Source organism: Rhodamnia argentea, chromosome 2 (assembly GCF_020921035.1).
Source record: "Rhodamnia argentea isolate NSW1041297 chromosome 2, ASM2092103v1, whole genome shotgun sequence".
NCBI classification, from domain to species: Eukaryota; Viridiplantae; Streptophyta; class Magnoliopsida; order Myrtales; family Myrtaceae; genus Rhodamnia; species Rhodamnia argentea.
In genome coordinates, this window is record NC_063151.1 from 19328657 (window position 1) to 19347948 (window position 19292).

The 19292-nt window shown below is 38.3% G+C and overlaps 1 protein-coding gene across 2 annotated transcripts; it reads right to left on the minus strand.

Moving 5' to 3' along the window:
- Positions 1–317: 317 nt before the first annotated feature.
- On the minus strand, positions 318–18023 carry LOC115739515 (pre-mRNA-processing protein 40A). 2 transcript variants are annotated; one of them, XM_030672641.2, is made up of 29 exons: positions 17843–18023; positions 15660–15729; positions 14677–14739; positions 14277–14576; positions 14005–14190; positions 13281–13354; positions 12298–12367; positions 10950–11002; positions 10787–10844; positions 10383–10711; positions 9384–9456; positions 7745–7843; positions 7556–7624; positions 7400–7477; positions 7169–7255; positions 6988–7022; positions 6755–6860; positions 6474–6554; positions 6293–6385; positions 6173–6226; positions 5955–6071; positions 5707–5805; positions 3784–3831; positions 3617–3709; positions 2591–2698; positions 2446–2510; positions 2246–2348; positions 838–1140; positions 318–747 (listed from the first exon to the last, which is right to left on the minus strand). In XM_030672641.2, the coding sequence occupies exons 2-29, from the start codon at positions 15690–15692 to the stop codon at positions 613–615; spliced, it is 3012 nt and encodes a 1003-aa protein (XP_030528501.1). In that variant the 5' UTR covers positions 15693–15729; positions 17843–18023; the 3' UTR covers positions 318–612. The 2 variants fall into 2 exon arrangements, with proteins under 2 accessions (XP_030528501.1, XP_030528503.1); XM_030672643.2 differs by having other exon boundaries at positions 14277–14567; positions 17843–18022.
- Positions 18024–19292: the final 1269 nt, after the last annotated feature.

Sequence of the window (19292 nt, forward strand, 5' to 3'; positions counted from 1 at the left end):
ATAAATGCGGCATCTTCTTAACACACGAAGCTTTAATTTCAGAAAAGCTACAAGATATCTGGACATCACTTTCTTTGCCTTTTTTTTAGTCGGACTGGACATATATCACTTGAAGGACCACGATTGTGTGATGCATTCAATATTTTTATAGATACAGTCAATCAATTAAGATCCAGTCTTCCTTCTCTGACATGCAATAAAAACATTATGTCGATCGTGATAATTAACTCCGATATCGCAACCAAGAACACATTGGTCTCTTCGAAATTTTTATAGGGACGACAACATAACCTTAAGCAAGAAGATACGTTTGCACATTACTCAAAAGGTCGTCTCTCGTTAGTCCAGAAGCGGTTCACAGGGAACCTCTCAACAGGGTCAAAAGTGACCACGAAACCTCCACGGGCAGAGAAATTAGTACCAACAATCTTATTGATCTATGCCCATCAACCTTCAATTTTTCAGCAGCCAGTCGAACACCGCTAGCCATTATCCCCGTATCACAATGGCCACATTCCAGACTGTTGAACATCAAAGAATTGAACAGAACCATTTTACAGAGCTAATTAATGCTAATCTTGCATGTAAATGTCCAAACAGGAGAACTATGGACTACTGGATTTCCCCGTCTTCACCAAGTTCGCCATCTTCTAGCTCCTCATAACCACTCCGGCGGGAACTATCTCGGTGATCTCTTTTATGTCTCTTATGCCGGCTCTCAGAATCTGATTCAGGTGAGTGCGCATGCTGCAAGTGCATAACAGCAGTTTATCTTTCTGAAACTACATCTTGCTCGACAGACTTGATTGAGTAGCATTTGCATAAATACTTAATTACCTTCCTTGATTTTTTGCGATCACTACCGTGTTTTTTAGATCTTTTGGAATCTTTTTCATCCCGGTCAGAGTTGACGTCGTCACTGGCAGTCTGATGGCGCTTACGATGCTTCCTATCCTTTTCCTTGTCTTTCTTCTTGTCATCCTTGTAATCATGTGTATCATTCACATCAGCAGTTTCACTGTCAGTTTCATCCTTCTTGGATTTATCCTTCCCCTTTTCTCTTTCACGATCTTTCTCCTTGTCCTTTCTCTCCTTGTCCTTGCGTTTCTCTTTGTCCTCTCTCTCCTTGTCTTTTCTGGCCTGCGATGTCTCAATGGAAGATTAGAGATTGAGGAACGTATTCAGAGCTAGTTCACAAGATGTCGAACATGTCTATACCCAAGGAATCAATGAAAGCAGCAGGAAATAAATACGATTGCCTCGTTAAGATATTCCTTAACTAGTAGAGACACTTCGGCCAAAAAAAAAAATAGTACACACACGCAAGCAGTATTTTCAAAACGGGACCAAATGGTCAGGTGACTGACAAGCAGTTCATCCCGTCCAATAGTTAGAAGTACTCTAGTTGAACAGCTATATGTTGATCAATATAACTTAAATTATTGACAACAGAAAACCCACAAAACTAGGTTAGCCTGGTGCTGTGAACACAGACCATTCAGGAGACAAAACAACCACACAAACCCACCCCACCCTCCCACCCCGCCCTGGCCTATGGGCTAATAATATAACTCCTAAGGATCACAAACCCACCCCACCCTCCCACCCCGCCCTGGCCTATGGGCTAATAATATAACTCCTAAGGATAACACACTGTCTCTCTAAAGTATCTGAAAGTGGATAACTTTGCACAGAAAAACAGATTTGCATTGCTGGATACCTTCTGCACTAAAGTAATAATACCTGTTCAGCTAAGAACTTAACCCAAATCTTGAACAAGGGTCCACGTATTAATCCACTGCAAGATATTAATCAAGCCAAGCTTTTAACACCAACAAACTAAGCCTTATCCCACTAGGTGGGATCAGCTCTATTAATATGTTATTGCAGTCGACTCGGTATTTACTATTTGTCTGAAGTCTAAATACCCCTCATATTTCCTTATTGTCTCTTTCCACCTTTCTTAAGTCTAAGCAAGGAGGCAAACTTACAACAGCCGCAACACATTAGGACTTCACCAAGTTTCGATTAAGAAGATACAGAATCTCCAATTTCTATCTTCACAAAAGAACTTTATTCCCACGTAAGATCAAGTACAAAGTGATAACTATCTAGAACCAACCACACCAAAAATTTATCCTTAATAAGCAAAATAGTATAATTACTACATCAGTTTTGTTGGACTATAATAACGTATTCTGAAGAGCAAAATATATACAAGGAGCTGTTGACAAATTTCAATTACCTTTTCCTCCTCACGCTTGCGTCCCTTCTCTTTCGCCTTTTCCTGCAAATACGCTTTATATTCCTCAAAAATCTCTCTACTAAAGCTCTCATCACCCATCAATCTGACAAAGTACATCAATGAAGAAAAGGAGTTGCTGTGAGCACTTTGACCATGATTAAAGCACTGAAATTAAATTTTCAAGAAAACTCAAACCGTACTTAAATTCATGACTATCTTCAAACAGAAGTTTGCACTCCTCCCAATCAGAAGTTGCAGTTATTTCCTGAAAGTGATAGAAAATCATTTTTCTGAAAGACATGTAAGTCTTCTAAAATAGTCATAGCAATAGTAGCTAACGGATACCTTTAGCGTATACAATAATTCGGTGAAGTCATCAGCCAGATGGCGACGTTTTTTTGCTTCTTTTTCTTCCTTCTCCTTGGCTCTTTCAAGAAGCTCCTCATACACAAGCTTCAATATGAAGTACAAATACAATTTAGTTACATGCAGTTAACAAATGCCACAACAGATGCAAATCCTACACAGACATGCTAGATCCGCAATCATGCACAGAAGCATAAGATAAAACAGTCATCACTAGTTTCTTATTTTAACAGAGATTGTAGAGATTCTGAAGTCAGCTCATCAGAATCCCAACACTCCAACACCAGCATCATCAGCATCACTAAAGAAATTGAAGACTACCAATATATGATGGTAAAACAACAGAAACAAATTTTACCAATAGATATAACTCAAAGTGACTATATTTGCCTGCTGCTCATTAAGGTGGCATGACAAGCATGACAAAAAGATTTCAAGTACACAAAATTAATGCATGGAATTAGAGAGGTACCAGGGTCTAATTAAGTAGATATCCATCTTAGCACGACTTGCCCTCCCTACTTGCTAGCAAAAGACTAAATTACCCTAGCATTGCATGCACACATCTAATAGTACCACGTTATGTCAATCACATAGAAGTCCATGAAAACAGAAGTAGCCACACAATCTTAAAGCAAGGTACTCTCCAGCCACATATTTGCAGATTTGGTTGTATCTTAATCTGAATAATTCTCATATAAGCACCTCAAAACCTTCAGATCTTAAAACACATAAACATGTGCCTTCGAAATCATGCAAATTTTCTACAGTATATAAGAAATAGAATGATACTTTTAGCTTGCATGTCTCATTTTGAAGTCCTAAGGTCTACCGCCAAACCCCCAGCCATGCTAATTCTTTCACCGGAAAGATCAATAACGCAACCAGCAAGTTTCTACCTCAAAAGTGCTTCAACATATTAAGCTTCACTCAGTTCCAGTAGATTTACCAGAGATAAGAAGTAAGATATATCGTTTAAAACTGCAAAGAAAGAAGCGGAAGTACCTTTGAGTTAACATCTGATATAAGTGGGGCACCAATATCTTCCAATATAGAAGCCTTGAAATCCTCAAAAGCCCATGTCGATGCCATAGTAATCTAAGGAGAACAATGTGATCACTAATGACCAAGTAAAAGATGTGGAAAGCTTTACTTTAAGCAAATACCTTTACCTTCCCCAACTTCATAGCATCTTTTACACGAGTTTTATCATCATGGTACTGTCCATTAGCCAAAGGCAAGTGATTAGATAATCCACAAACTATAATATAGGAATTTGACTACTTTAAGGTGGATTAATTCAAACGCCATTAACAGAGAAAAATGAAGTAAAAATTATCGTGGAACCAATCATGACAGGTGTCTTCAAGAAACTCTAACAAGCTTAGAAGGAAATGCCTACACTAAAACAACTTAAAAGCAAAATGCCTCAACAGGGAAGAAAATAAAGAGTCAATCCATTTCCATCTACCTTATTGTAACACAACTTTGAGTACTTGTCTTATACTTTTAGGTTTCTTTATTGCTTCTCCCTTATTGCAAACGAACATGCACAATTCCAGGCAATGCAACTCTTCTAGTATCATAACAAGCGTGATAGAAAAGCGTGTCGACCACAAAGTCTGGATAGTACACCTATCTAATGCCTTTTGACAAGAGACCATCTACCGGATTTAAATGTGTCTCACTGATTCTAAAAAGAATATCAAAGGTCAGAACAAACTCCAGGTTGCTTATGATTCTAATAAGAGAATAAATCCTGGCACCATTCAACCACATCTTGGAAGTCAAGACTGATCCAAAGTCCACAGGATGTCAATCGATACCAAGTGGGAAAAAAAAGCATAAAGAAAATGTCCAACTACTGTTCGGGGACATACTCTAGTCATTTCAAGCAAAGCGTAACTGAAGTTCATCAAGTCCATCGATATGTTATTACTTGATAAAAGTTTGTTATTTCATCGCGTTTGCTGATGAGTGTTTTACAGTGATCCACTTTAGATCTGTTAATTCATACGTGCTTTTTCTTAGTATACACTCGTGTTGCAAGAGGATGCCACTCACAAGTTTACCTCAATATCTCATCATGATCAGGTTCTCTATTTATTTGGGCTTCATTACAGATACAAAACAAAAGACTTAAAGGTAATCTAACCTTTAGTCTACCGATAATCTATAAATGTGCCAGCACGGATGCTTTCGACACTCATAAAGTGTTGATACAGAACTGAATCACACAGACAATGCCAATTGACATACAAAATCATGACTTATTGCCACAATGTCTGTGACATGAACTGTGTGACCATCTCGGACAATCCAAAACAGCAGCACCACTAAAACTAGCTGGAAATGACCACATATAGGTCACAGGATGAAGAGTTAACTCTCACTGACAAGAGCCCACATCATGTGACCAAAATTTGGAACCGATGATCCTCGCAGAAAAGAGCTATAGGCTACATGTCCCTCAACAAAGAGAGCAAAGGGCCACAAAAACCCTGAATTAAGCTTACAACGGGTTGTGCAAACGAAATCTAGGCCATTGAAACCAAAAGCACTGGCATATAAACCAGACAGGAGAGAAAAACAGATCTAAGGCATGCAATGCTAATCGAATCAAGCCATATGCAAGTTCAGTATGATATGGTATAGATATGGGTTCAGGAAGTGTCTAACACTAATTCTCTAGGTGCGTATTAAGGTAGGGCAGACTTAACAGAATGCTACTTGGGATCACAATTTGCTGAGGCCAGTTCATCAAGAAATACAGATGCTTTTGTAGATAATCTTTGAATTTGTACTTCAAATCTCTTTGAATTTGTATTTTTGACAAGCTCTTTGAATTGCACTTGGTTCACTGTCGAGATTCAGGTATTACAAGCTCCCACAATATATAAATTGCAGTTGGTTCTTGTCCTAACCCAACTCCTTTTCCTTTTTACGGTCAACTACTGTTTGCATGGTCCACGTTAACCACATTACTCACTTCATTAAATACTAATGTTCAGAAAAGAACCAGCCGTGGGATGAAAATATGATTTTTTTCTTTATCCACATCCCTGCAATTGAAAGGGGGTGCATAAGTGACATACCTTTTTCTCTAGTTCCTCCATGACATCCTCAAACAAATCTTTAGGAATCGAACCAGAGGTATTTGATGCAACTGCCTGATACTCAGACATGTCCTTAACCTGGAATCCAAAAAAGAATTGCTGAAGAACAGAAGAGGCCTACAATGTGCACTGAGCTCTCATATTTTATTCTGTTCAAATTAAAGGCGGTCCTGATGGGTGGGAGAAAAAAAGTGAAGGTAGCCCCACATTTGGATATAAGCTTTTACCTTCGAACAATAATCATGCCAGAGTGTCTTAGCATGGAGTGTGCCCGCAGCAATATGTTCTTCCATCAGTTTACGAAATGCATCACGGTTTTTCCGCTCAGACCGCCTCAATTGTTCCTTCATTGATCAAAAGAAGATTAGATACAAAGATGACATGCATAGATATGCAACAACATAAGCATATCAAAAGAAACAAACAGCAATTAAACAATAGGTACCTTCTGTATCTTCTTTTGTTCCTCTTCTTCCTTCTCCAAGTCACGGATATAATCCTGTCATAACCAACACATCAGCATCCCAACTTAAACTCCAGGCAACGAGTTCGCAACTTGGCATACCTGATAAATGAGCAATCTGTCAATTTTTTCAAGACGTGCGCATCTTTCATCATCCTCTAAACGATCAACAATTTTTCGCCACTGGCTGTTCACCTGCAAGAAAGATGAGACTTCCGATAATCAGAATGATATGAAAAACTTTAATAACCCAAACTACTAGTGGTCAGTCACTCGTACATACTTTAATGAAGTCACAGGATTCCAGATATTTTCGGTATTCTGCGACATGGTGCTTGTGCTCCTCAACAGCCTTTTCCTTTTCCTGAAATTTTTGAGTTACTACAACATCATATACAGGCTGAAAATGCCCAAATTGACATCAAATGAGAGGCTGGCGACAAAGATGGCAGGCTGAGACAAAAAAGGAGAGAAGAAAGACTACATCCTGATGAGAACTTCAAATGCACATAAAATACTCTATGGGTCTACATATTCTTCCATCAGATCTATTTGAATTTGTACCTTCCTTCCAAGTTCCACCATATAGTTTTCAAAAAGATCCTCCCGGTCTCTATTCCGTTCAACAGCCTTGAATCGTTCATCATTTTCAAACATAGTCACTGCTTTGCTGAACGTGACAAGAATTCCATCAGAGACTTAAGACAGTTATAGCCTCTCAGATTATCTAGAACCAGAAAACAAGAACATATAGATGAACTAGACAATCTAGCATTCTCCACTGGAAAGAGAATCACCTCCATTTTACAGAAGATGTGAGCTCCGCACACTCCTGCAAACCAATTAACCCAGAAAGACCAAAATGTGAGAAAAAGGGAAAAATGAAAATAATCAACTTCAAAGTGGATTTGTTGTGTGAAGAGTGTGTTATGACCCATGGTGGGAGTTGAACTTCTATTTAAGCCACAATTATCATACTTCTAGCATCTTTGTGAATTCTTCCTTAGCTTTCTTCTGCCTCACGCGCCTTTCCTCCGCTTCCACTTTTCTTCTTTGACCCAAGTACTACAAAATAATGCAAATGATCTTACATCACCACAATAAAAGCATTAAGCAATCGCAGCTGCAAGGGTGAGAGATAGATATTCACTAATCAAAGGGGACAAACGAACCCCTGGATACACAAACCCAAAAATTTAGGAACTATACCTCATTGAATGCTTGTTTTCGCTCACCAAGTGTCTTGAGAGCACTGTATCTTCGGTCGTTGATTATCTCTCTCATAGTCTGCAATATTACTATCAACTATGAACATTGAGCTATTCAAAAGGTAAATATAAAAAAAAAAAAGTCCGAAAGTAACACCTGCTCCCAAGTCCAGTCGGACTGAACATTCACGGACTCCAAAAGCGCTTTAAATGCATTCTTAGCCTCCTAGATAGAATAAGAAAAAGGAGCCAAAAACAGAAAAGTGAGCAGAAGGTGGAGCAAACGACAATCATGAGAACAATTCAGAACTTCGACTGCCCAAGACAATAGTCTCTAGCTTCCCACCTGCTTACTAGGATATATTACAGGTTCATCTTCTGGGGCTTTCTCCTCTAAAGGAGTCTCATTAACCTTCCCAGCCACTGCCATTCCTCTTTTTGCCTCCTGCAAGTTAGTAAACTGATGTCAGATCACACACAAGTGCATACTTTTCCAGCACATCCAAATGTACTATGATGTCAAATCTCTCTCTAAGAACTTGCATAAAATGGGATTATGAATGATGAATTTCCGGAGAACAAACTCTGCAAAGAACATGAGTCCTAAAAGAAAAGAAAAGTCAAAATATTTTCTTAAGGCTTGCACCATCTATCAATCCACAGTAAAGTTTTCCGACTTGCTGGTTTTAGCAAGGAATGAGACAGCTAAGGTGGATGGTTGTCGGGAGGCTAGGTCAGAAACGAATAGATTGAGTGGGAGATTGACTGGAAGCTAGAAGCACTCTTGAATTTTTTTGAGTTATTGCACCAGATGACGTCGGACATGGAAAGGATGACCATGTTGGACAGATTGTTGTGGATGTGGAACCTTTTCTGTGAAATCATACTAGCATGATCTCATCACTCCTAAGCAGCAAGAGAACACATTTTTACCTTGCAAGTCTGTTCGGGAAGCAGAGGCTTCTTTTTGCTCTAGGGAAGCTGCCTGGGATATATTCTAAATTTGGATCATCTTCAAAAGCAAGGAAACTTCATTGTAGATTGATGGACTCAATGGGCAAAGATGGTGCAACTCTTAAGAAAAAGAGAAGCTTCTTAGATTAGACAGAATATTTGCCAAAATATTCAAAATATTTCCACAAGACTCGCACCATCTTCAGTGATAGACTCGATCCGGATTGTGGAGATGGTGAAAGGTGTTCCAACCACAGTATAAATTCGATTTTATCGGTCATCATCTACCTTTTATTTTGTAAGTTTCAATGGTTTATCTTTATAGTATGCTACTTTTTATAGAAAGTATGGACAACAGGACAATAAAATAGTTGTTTTGGGTACGTTACTTGTTCTTGTTTTTTTTTTTTTTTTGGCCGGGGTACGTTACTTGTTTACTTGGCAAAATCTAGTATCTATATGCATTATAGTTACTCGTTATCTATAGATTGACATTCTTTTAGCTTTCTCTTGGTAGTTTGTAGAATCGTGAGATTTTTTATGCAATCTTACAATTCGATCTTACACACCCCACAACGATTTATTCTAAAAAGCGATTTTAACAACCTTGCTTGCAATATAATTGGACCAGACAGATCTAAACTATGGTTTTTGCGATTCCAGGGGTAAATTGGGGGATTCAAGAACAATAAAACAAAGAATATGCTCATTTGGAAAAGAAAGAAAGAAGAGTGCATTTCAAGGATAAGAAATCTTCCTAGGATTCTTTTAGAGACAATCGGCTACACACCTTCCACTTAGGTACAACAGCAGAATTCAACTCGACACTTTTATTTTGTTGGAAATGACAGACTATTTTTTCTTCATAACATTTGTATGTAGTGTCTTCCCTAAAGCAGCGAACACCATTGGTACCTTCTTAATGTACTTCTGTTTATCTTTCCAAGGAGAAAAAGAATTTCCATGAGACATGCTGAAATTGATGATTGTCGTCTCGATAGGATCATTCTCAGACGAAAATTGAATCATACCTCAATATCCTGCAAAGAGGCACCATCTACGGAGAATGTTGCATCTTGAGATACCACAGTTTGAACGCTAGCCCTGCAAGTTGATGATTAATGGTTCAGCAGTCAAACTATTACCACATACAACAAGAAAAGCTCCAGCACCTTTAATGTATTTGCCTAGAGAAATCTTATAGTAACTACAGATAGGTATAAATTTAATTATGGGGAGTAGCCAGGACTCCATTCTTTTAATGTTCAGCCGCAGGATAGCGCCGGGACCTATTCTGCTAAGGCACAATTAAGTGGCATAGCAGTGATGCACTTCCTAGTTTGCATTCAACAACATAACAGGACCATCTGATCAAATCCTTCGCTGTGGATTTAAGTTAGACACGTTAGTATAGCTGGAGGGTTAACTCTGGGTTTGATGCGAGAATTTTGGTACAGATTATATTTGGACTGGACCAGTCTCAAAGTCAAGCTTATATATTTACTGAGATTTCATTATTCCAGATTCATGCCAATTGTTTGAAGTAGATACTTTTCTCAAATTAGATTCAGATCAAGTCATGCCTCATGCAGGTCAGGGAAGTTAATCCATTTTTTAAAGTTTTTTCCCAACCTAGCTTCTACTGTGAAATGCAACTTGTGAAAAGGCTCATCAGCATGAGCTCCAAAATTCCTATAATTTAACTTTAACAAACACTAATTGCTAGGAGACACTGGTCCTATCTTGACACAGCAAAGCAAAACAAGAATTTTACCCAAAACTCGATCAGCTGTGGCCTGAGAAGGGAATGCTCTTCAAGAGTTGTATGACTAGATGCCTATATTCTAGACTTTGCGGCAGTTTTATTATGGTAATGATATTTTACTTTTTTAATATTCGACCATATATCACACTGCAAAACGCAGATTGTTAGCATAAGTCTGCATGCTATGGCTATTTCGAAGAGAAACAAGGTGGCATGGATGGACATTGCAAATTAAGAAAATAAAAATCAACAATAACAGGTGTACCCTGATGAGTTAGCACTGCCAAAAGCCGGAGACACGCTGGAACTTCCTGAAACAGTAGTGGGCGGAGCAGATACTGCTGCAGCTTGAAATCCAACATCATTCACCGTTGCAGAGGAGGAAGGCACGCCAGAAGTAGTTGCTGGACCTGATGTTGCTATCTGGGTTGCATTAGCCAAAGGAAGAGTGGAAGTGACTGGAACAGGGCTAACTACATTTGCTGCAGCAGGTGCTTCAGTTGATCCACTATCACTGGCAGTAGGGCCTTGAGCTGTTGTTCCTGACTCCGCAAGTCCTTCACCGTCAGCTTTTAGAGCAAGTTCCCGAGCTAACTGAGGTCAGGCAACAATAGTTTTAATAATTGAGCAGAAAGGTAGAGGGTCATTATTAAGCAACAAGTAACAAACCTTCATTTCCTCGGGAATTGACCATACAGATTGCTTCGTATCCTTATTGTAATAATATCTGCAATAAGCCAACTCCCAGTTATATAAGGACGGTGCAAAAACAGTGCGCTAGCATCTATAAAAGAACTGCGTCAATTAGGGGAAAAAATAAGTCCCCACGCACTTTCTTCCATCTGCATTTGTAAACTCCTTCCACACGGTAGATGCATCAGCTCTCTGTCCCAAAAAGTAGTCACTAATTAAAAACAAGAGGAAATGAATATAACAAAAACATAAATAAATAGATAAATAATGAATAACAACCACTAAGGCAAGCGAAATTACTCAAAACTAAATATATTTACCTTTATAGCATTAAAAGGATATGTTAGCAGCTTAAAGCAAATGATCAAGGTAATAAAATATATTACATTAGCTCTTCGTAAGATAAGAAAATCCAAATGACAAAAACTAAGGTAGAAGAATAATATAGGACTACAGTCAATACAAGTAGGAAATCAAGACGCGTAATCTGTCAAATCAAGAAACTTGTGCATGCAATTATCAGGTCCATAATAGTCTGGGAATACCATGACAAAGCAATAAAAGCATAAGCAGTCTAGATAGTGATGGTTTTCATGAATAAAAAGCTCAAAACTCCGATTGCCGCAATCAAAAGCATAATTTACTATGCATGAGCATATTCCGCATTAGGTTAAAACTACAAAACAGTCGTTGGCAATTTTGCATGATTGATGGGAATGTGTTACGAGAATGGAAAAGGATTTAGCATGTCTTACACCAACAGCAAGAAAGCTTCAATATGGTAGCCTGACTAAGCCAGACGTCAATGGTATCCACATTCCACAAGAATAATACCAGGTACCTTTCTTCTGACCCTGACCAATTAAAAAAATGACCTCCCTAAGGTTTTCATTCCTCGGTAGAAATGCCAATATATGAATATCATTACACTTTGAATTACAAGCTAAGTACAAGAAGGACAATCTATCTATTCAGACACTTTAAGCCATTAAAAATGATACATTGACGACGATTGTCAGGTATAAGAATCCGACCAAGCTTCAGGTTATTCTACCTTCTAAATAGTCTTAGCTTATAACTACAGATAACCATACGACATTGCTACGTTCAAGAGACCATATGGTACCCATTCTAAAACTAAACAAGCGTGGAAAAGAAACAAATATTGCAAACTCTAAGTTGTTTTATCCATCAGCCACTTGTCCATAGTCCATACAGCTCGATCCCACATCATGAATAAAATTAAATGGCCAACTGCTTCCTGTATAGAAGTGAAATACCACCTTCACAGGGAGCATATACAGCAACAGAAAAATATTATTTAGCATCGACTTGTTGTCAAAAAGCACTTAAAACGGTAAATAAATTCAAATAAAACATTTTATTCAGTCAAACATAGGCAAAATGCTAAGTATTCTACAGAAAGACACATGAATCACATGGCCGCATTGTGACAACACCTGAGAGCATCATAACTCATAACTCACCTCAAGGGGTGTCATCAATTCTTGCGGTTTTTCCCAACTGGACTGTTTGGTCTTCTTGTTGTAGTAATATCTGAAGAAAAGTATACAGTACAGGAAAAAATTGGAAGTGTCAAGAATTCTCGAACTGAATAGGGAGGAAAAGAAGGCAGAGACAGTTGCAACTAACCGAGTGTCCTAACTTGGCTGAGATTTATTAATATATCTACTTCCCTCACAATTTCAAAAGTTAATCTCAATTAATCACTACACATATTTATAAATCACTTTGATGGTGACATCATAACACTACAGTAGTTTAAAGATAACATTGAACTAAGATCCACAACTTGTCCGTAATTGACTTCGCTAAGCACAGAGCACAGTTTGCATTCACGATTTCAAGTTACACCAGCCAAGCAAACAAGTTGATATACAATAGCATGTGGTTTTCCATCGTTTCCCCAAAAGAACTTAAAAATAAAAATAAAATCAGCTTTATCTGGCCAATACATGAAATTTTTTTCCTGCAGTCAGAACAGAACAGATGACAATAGTTCACCTTTATTTCATTACCATGATAAAGCATGGCTTTCCATTATTTCCTCAAAACAAATGAAAAGAAAAATTGTCTCTTTAAATAATCTTATCCTGATTGATTAGAATAGACGACTGCAGTTCACCTAATTCAATCAGCATTTCCAAAGGGCCAGCTTCCAATATTGCATTAAATGACAACTACTGATCCACACCAGACTAATTAAGTATTACAGACCACTACGGTTGTATAGCAGACTGACAATGGAAAAGACAATCGGAGGGATTAGTGATAAAACATCTCTGACTTGATTCTGAAAACAAGGTCCTTTCAATTCTTTAGAACTTTTACTTTTAAAAGAAAGTCCTCCACTCATTTCCCATGCCCTTGTGACATTTGTTTCAGGAAGAGAAAGCCACCAAATTCCCATGTCAGGAATATGGATGGCTGCAGTCACACAAACATTTACCGTCTCCCATTAGAAGCTTCATGCTCTTGCCAATCAGATGATGACTGCTGAAACGGGTTTGGAGCATTAACTGCCTGATATGCAAAAACCGAAAAAGAAGTTATGAAGTCAATGGGAATTAAAAGGCACAAAAGCAACTAAAAAATACATGCAGTGGTAAATCATTCGTTTTGCACCTCGGGAAAGCAAGAGTTCTAACATAAGGTAAGTGAAATTATCAACTTTCCAATGAGGGGAGGGGATCTTCATTCCAAGGAAACTAATTTAAAGTCTAAATCGCATGATGAGAACGAGGTGTCCACATATCAAATATCCTACAATGCAACTCCGTATAGGAAAACTTAGTTTTCATGAAAAAATAAAAATAAACAGTAATTCAAGGGAATTTGGGATCAGAGTGGACAATTCTGTTATACCATGCCAGGAAGCATCTAAATGATAGGTAAACTACCTCAATTAGATCATACAGCTGTAGGATGCAGGATAAGCACATGAGCTACAGATAGCTAATGTCACTGAGATTGTGTTTTACAATAGAAAACCTCATAAGCTTAGCAATTGCATGTGATAGCATACTGTCACTTGAACGAAATTCGAGAAGCATACAGATCAAGTCAATGACTGAGAAAATTATGCAAAACAAGCCTATCCCTTGAAAGAAGACTCCCACCACATCAAGTCAAAATTGAATGGAAAGGAAAGAGAAACCATCAGAGGCACTCACTGCAGCTGGAGGGGAAGTAATTGGAGCTTGTTGTCCAGTCTGCTGAATTGGTGTCGCAGGTAATGCACCCTGAGTTCCAGAGGAATACCAAGGATGTCCAGCAACAGGCGTGTGCATTTGAGTTAACGGCTGAATATGAGGTGGGGCACCAATATTATTCTGTTGCTGGCCAAAAGATGGTGCGAACTAAAAACAACAGACAACTGTGAAAATAAGCACACAGATGTAATAGAAAAAGACAATAGGAAGCACAGATTACAACGCAATCTTACAGTGTAAGATGAACCCAGAGGTGCTCCAGGGCCACCTACACCAGGCATCAGATTATGAAATGGAGGAGCACTTGGCTGGGCAGAGTTAGACGACAAAGGCCTGCTTGTTTGAGCATAGGGCATTAACAAAGCCTGCGATGAAGGAGTATAACTAGGCTGACTGGACCTTTGAGGTAACTGCTGCATTGGATGAGAAAATTGTGGTAGTTGATCTTGTCCAGCTGGTCGAAAATGTTGGGAATTCGCAGAAAGATATGTCTGCCCTTGCTGTGGTGGAATAACCGCTCGGTACTGCATCAGATGTTTGAATCTATCATGTACGTACTATGGCCGATACAGTACTTATGGGGGCAATAATTATAGCAGATGTCTTGCCCATTGCACAGAAAAGAGGACTCACTTGCATGGGTAATGATGATCCAAAGCTCTGAGAACCTATTCCAGATGGAGGAGGCCAAAGCGACTGGTTGACTCGAACAAAAGGTACAATAAATCAGAAACAAGGTAATAGTCGATAGATAGAACAGCTCAAGAAAGGAGACTGCCAATAACATCAACAGGAATGCATACATATATGGGCACAAGTTGAAACTATGGCAAAGAAAAAAGAGGAAATGGATTCTTTTGGTGGACAGAAGAGATGGAACCTTTCTCTTAACCAAGTATGCACAAAGTCATCATCAACCATTTTTACAATTTTGTTTATATTTACATGGTCATGTTAGTTCATATAAACTGAGGACCATCAAGTACGGATATAAAGAGGAAAATTTTGAAGCAGACGAGAAAAGTCAATGTCAAAATATATTTAAACTGAAAGCATTGAATGCACGACTTGATTGATTCACCATCTTATTTACTCAAGCTTACTAATTCTCCTCAGAAAAGGGACCAAAGTCAAAAGTAACATCAATGGCCCTCTGATTACTGAGGCTGGATCCGGATATTCCGCAATTAAGGTTAACGTTGGTAACTAGCATCTAACCATCTCAAGAAGAAAGTTCCTTCAAAATTTTTGGTTCCATTTGTTCTTCATTTGAAATAGTTTAAGATGATGTACTAATTCAGATTGAAGGCAGACGAAAGATAAACAAAGAACCAAATTATCTCTCAAAATTTATGCGAATAATCATAAAATCAGACACCTCGTTCATTATTATCCAAGAATTCAACAGGGAAACGATTCCAAACACATTCGTTCACTCCATAACAAAGCATGACAATCTTTCTGCATCTCAAACACGGATATGACACAAATATCAATTATTGAGAAAGTTGCTTGGCTACCTAACCCCACAACCAATACACATGAGCGTGCCTACTCATGCATGATGCAGATGAAGAAAAAATAACTAAGAATCTAATATCATCAAAGGTTTCTACCTGTGCACCTGGGGATTGGGAATTATTGGCCATGCCAGCACAAAAGCACGCCTCTTTGACGCTTGAAGAGCTGAAGAAACTCATTTATTAGCCCAAACATGATGTGAATAACTTAACAAGAACCGCACTTTTAATATCGAACAAACAAGTATCGGAACATTCAGTCAAGTCAGGCAATAAAGATTAGCTGGATCAAAGTTGCCTAAAACCTGAGTCGCACACTTCAGAAGCATGTCGCAATGGCAGTGCTTGATGATAATCTATGCCGGAAAATTAGTTATACTAAATTCATCCCTCCAAGATAATTAGACATGAAAGTCAAAGGCGCTCCAGCCTAAAAGACGAGGGTGGGCAGGATCTAAATCACTCTTAACATTCTTAAGGTATTGAGACAAGGCCATAACTTAAGATTTCATGATGAGAAATAGTATTGAAGGGCCTTGAAACTGAAAAGGTTAGCTGTGCTAAGCAGCAACGCAAAATGGTGTTTAAATCCGGTCTGTAGCTCGAAACTATCATCTTTCCTATTACCAATATTCAGGGCGATTCGTGAGCTAATAAATCACCTTAGGAAATGCTAGGTCAGGATAAACTTAGCTTCACACAGAGAACATGGATTAAAACCCGATGGGGTGGGATTATTTTTTGAGATTACCCAGTAATCATAAAAAAAAAGAAATGTTTATAAGCGATACAAGCATTCATTTTTAGAAAAAAAAAATTAGAATATTAATTTTTTGCGAAAAAAAGGACCATTATTTCTTGAAATTTTTCGAGGTTTTTTGCGTTAATTTCAATCCGAGAATGGCTAAAAACAGGCATATGAAAACAACATCAAAACAGATTTCAGATAAACCAAGGAGAATTATCTCCATAAGTGCTCAGAAGTAATCCGAGTTGGCTTTTCATAGCTTCTCGCTAGTCTTTTACTAAATTCATCCTTCCAAGATAATTAGATATGAAAGTCAAAGGCACTCCAACCCAAAAGACGAGGTTGGGCAGGATATAAATCACTCTTAACATTCTTAAGGTACTGAGACAAGGCCATAACTTTAAGATTTCCAGATGAGAAATAATATTGAAGGACCATGAAACTCAAAAGGTTAGCTGTGCTAAGCAGCAACACAAAATGGTGTTTAAATCTGGTCTGTAGCTCGAAACTATCATCTTTCCTATTACCAATATTCAGGACAATTCATGAGCTAATAAATCACCTTAGGAAATGGTGGGTCAGGATAAACTCAGCTTCACACAGAGAAGATGGATTAAAACCCGATGGGGTGGGGTTATTTTTCGTGATTACCCAGTAATCATAAAAAAAATTGAAAGCTGGAAGGATAAAATTGCAAATAGATATAGCATACGAGTTACAACCTCTTCCATCTCCACACTTCTTTGGCCTAGTGGAGCAAGAGCATGCTTTTGATGGTGAAGTGCTTCACATTTTTAAAAAACTATGCATTCAAATGTTCAATGACTAGAGATAAACGTATTCGACCACCCAGTCATCCTAGAGCACATAGGCTTAAGAAACCTGCTGCTTTGCACTCCTTGGTGCCCATTAATGACTTTTTCCTTATAATAAGAAGGTTCCTCAACCCCCCCACCGCCCGACCATTGCCTGAGAGGTTATTGTCCATTTTCAACTGCCTTGACGTCAAAAGGCCCGGACCAGCATTATTGCAAGAAACATACATTATGTACGAACTCCAATTTAATCGATTTAACCCACATTACAAAATGGATAACCTACCAAATTACTGGATTGAGGCACCAATCATTCTCGTGATTATCACGGTCAAGGTGCGACAAAGCCCTCTTACGTTTGATCTTGAGCCCTCAGAGTACTCTTCTAACACAGTATCCAGAACCACAAGGTTACAAATTTCCCCCTCCATAGTAAAAGCAGCACTGGTATCATGTAATCAACACTATCTAGTGTATTTTTAAAACGAGTGTTCTTCACAAGGCCCGTCTACGGAAAGGCACACGTTCCCCGCTCCGACTTAGCTAAATAAGATTGTCCCGAATAACAGCTAAAGCCATCTGAAACGGATTACCGGGAAGCCCGAAAAGGCCGAAAAGGGAGACGAAGGAGCCGTCCTGATTGAGGGGACAGCTTCATCGTACCGGAAGCAATAGGCGTTGGGGAAAAAAAAAGTAAACGGAGCAGCCAGACTTACGGATGTAGCGGAGGAGGCGAAGCGTCGAGTGAATGGCGGTGATCGGAGCGTACGGATGAACAGACGGAGCTTCGAGGTGGCTCGAGGTATCGGTGGTTCAGGTGCTAGGGTTTAACGGAGCCGGACATATGATACAGAGATAGAGTGGAGAGGAGGGGGGGAGAAGCCCACAGGGACGCGTGGAAATCCGTCCAGGTTGGCAACAACGCATGACATCATCGGGTGGATTCGGGTCGGGGCGTAGTACGACCCGAATCCACCCGGTCTGTGCATTCAAGTACCTGAAAAAAAATACCATAAAAATCCTAACTTATACAAATTGTTATATTTATTTTTGTCCCCAAAACTTCCACAACTGTATCTAGGCGACATAAAATATATTTTGTCTGCACAAAAAAAAATTCTAAATTTTTTCCATTGTGAAATTTTTTGTCAAATCGGTACAAGTTCGGCGTGTCGTTGATATAATAAAGAATCAAAACTATTGGTGTCACAACAGAGATAGCTTAAGGGCCTGGTCATTTTACCAGAAATGAATAATTTCAAAAATATTTTTATGAAAATCATCACTTATATTATTACCACGAAAATGTAAAAACTTAATTTCTCATCTGTTGTTATTTTTTTTTTCTCCTTTGCTAATTATTGCGGAAGATACAAGCGATATTTTTAGGAAAGTATTTTTTCAACCATTTATTTTCTGTGAAACAAACAGAATCTAAATCTTTTTTATGAATTAATAGAAAGTTTGAATTATTACCTTCATAATCGGCATAATCTAGGGTTTTTTTATGATAGTAATCCCGAGTACTTATTCTTGCACTCGCGTAATTCGGCCTTTACAATGGATGTGAGTATTGACATGAATTAGCTTATTATTTTTCATAAAAAAGTTAAAATTCAAAATAATACTCTTCATTTTCAAACTTTGAAAAGAAAAAGATCCAGTTTGCTTAAAATGGCAACTAGGCTCTCGAGCTGAAGTACGAGCACACCAGGCTGTTTCGTTCATAAAGCCTAGCCCAATCCCGACCTCTTGTTGATCCAGCATTAGTGTGTTATCTTGCTCGTGATCAATTTTATCAACTAGAGATAAAGCAATACAATCGTTTGAAATGTTATTTTCAATTCACAGCCATAGTTTAACAATAAGGAGATATTCAGATTGAGAATGAGATTTGAGGGGTTTTTTTCTACAAAAAGACCAGTTATAATTAATAGAGAGAACCTAAAATAAAATATCATCACCCGAATTTGTAGGTTCTGTCTAAATCATAAAGATCTCTTTTAGGCTCCATTTGTTTTATGGAAAATAAGACATTTCTGAAAAATATTTTTTCAAGAAGTCATTTTCCAAAAAAATTTATAATATTTTTCTGTATTTAGGTAAAACCTGAAAATAAATAGGACTATATTTTTCGTCGTTTGGTATGAAATCTGCTTTGAGAAA

Coding starts and splice junctions, on each gene's coding strand:
- LOC115739515 (XM_030672641.2), bottom strand. CDS start 15,692: ATGGCCAATAATTCCCAATCCCCAGGTGCACAG. Junction 14,740..15,659: donor CCCAATCCCCAGGTGCACAG/GTAGAAACCTTT, acceptor CGAGTCAACCAG/TCGCTTTGGCCTCCTCCATC. Junction 1,141..2,245: donor GCAAGCGTGAGGAGGAAAAG/GTAATTGAAATT, acceptor GAGACATCGCAG/GCCAGAAAAGACAAGGAGAG.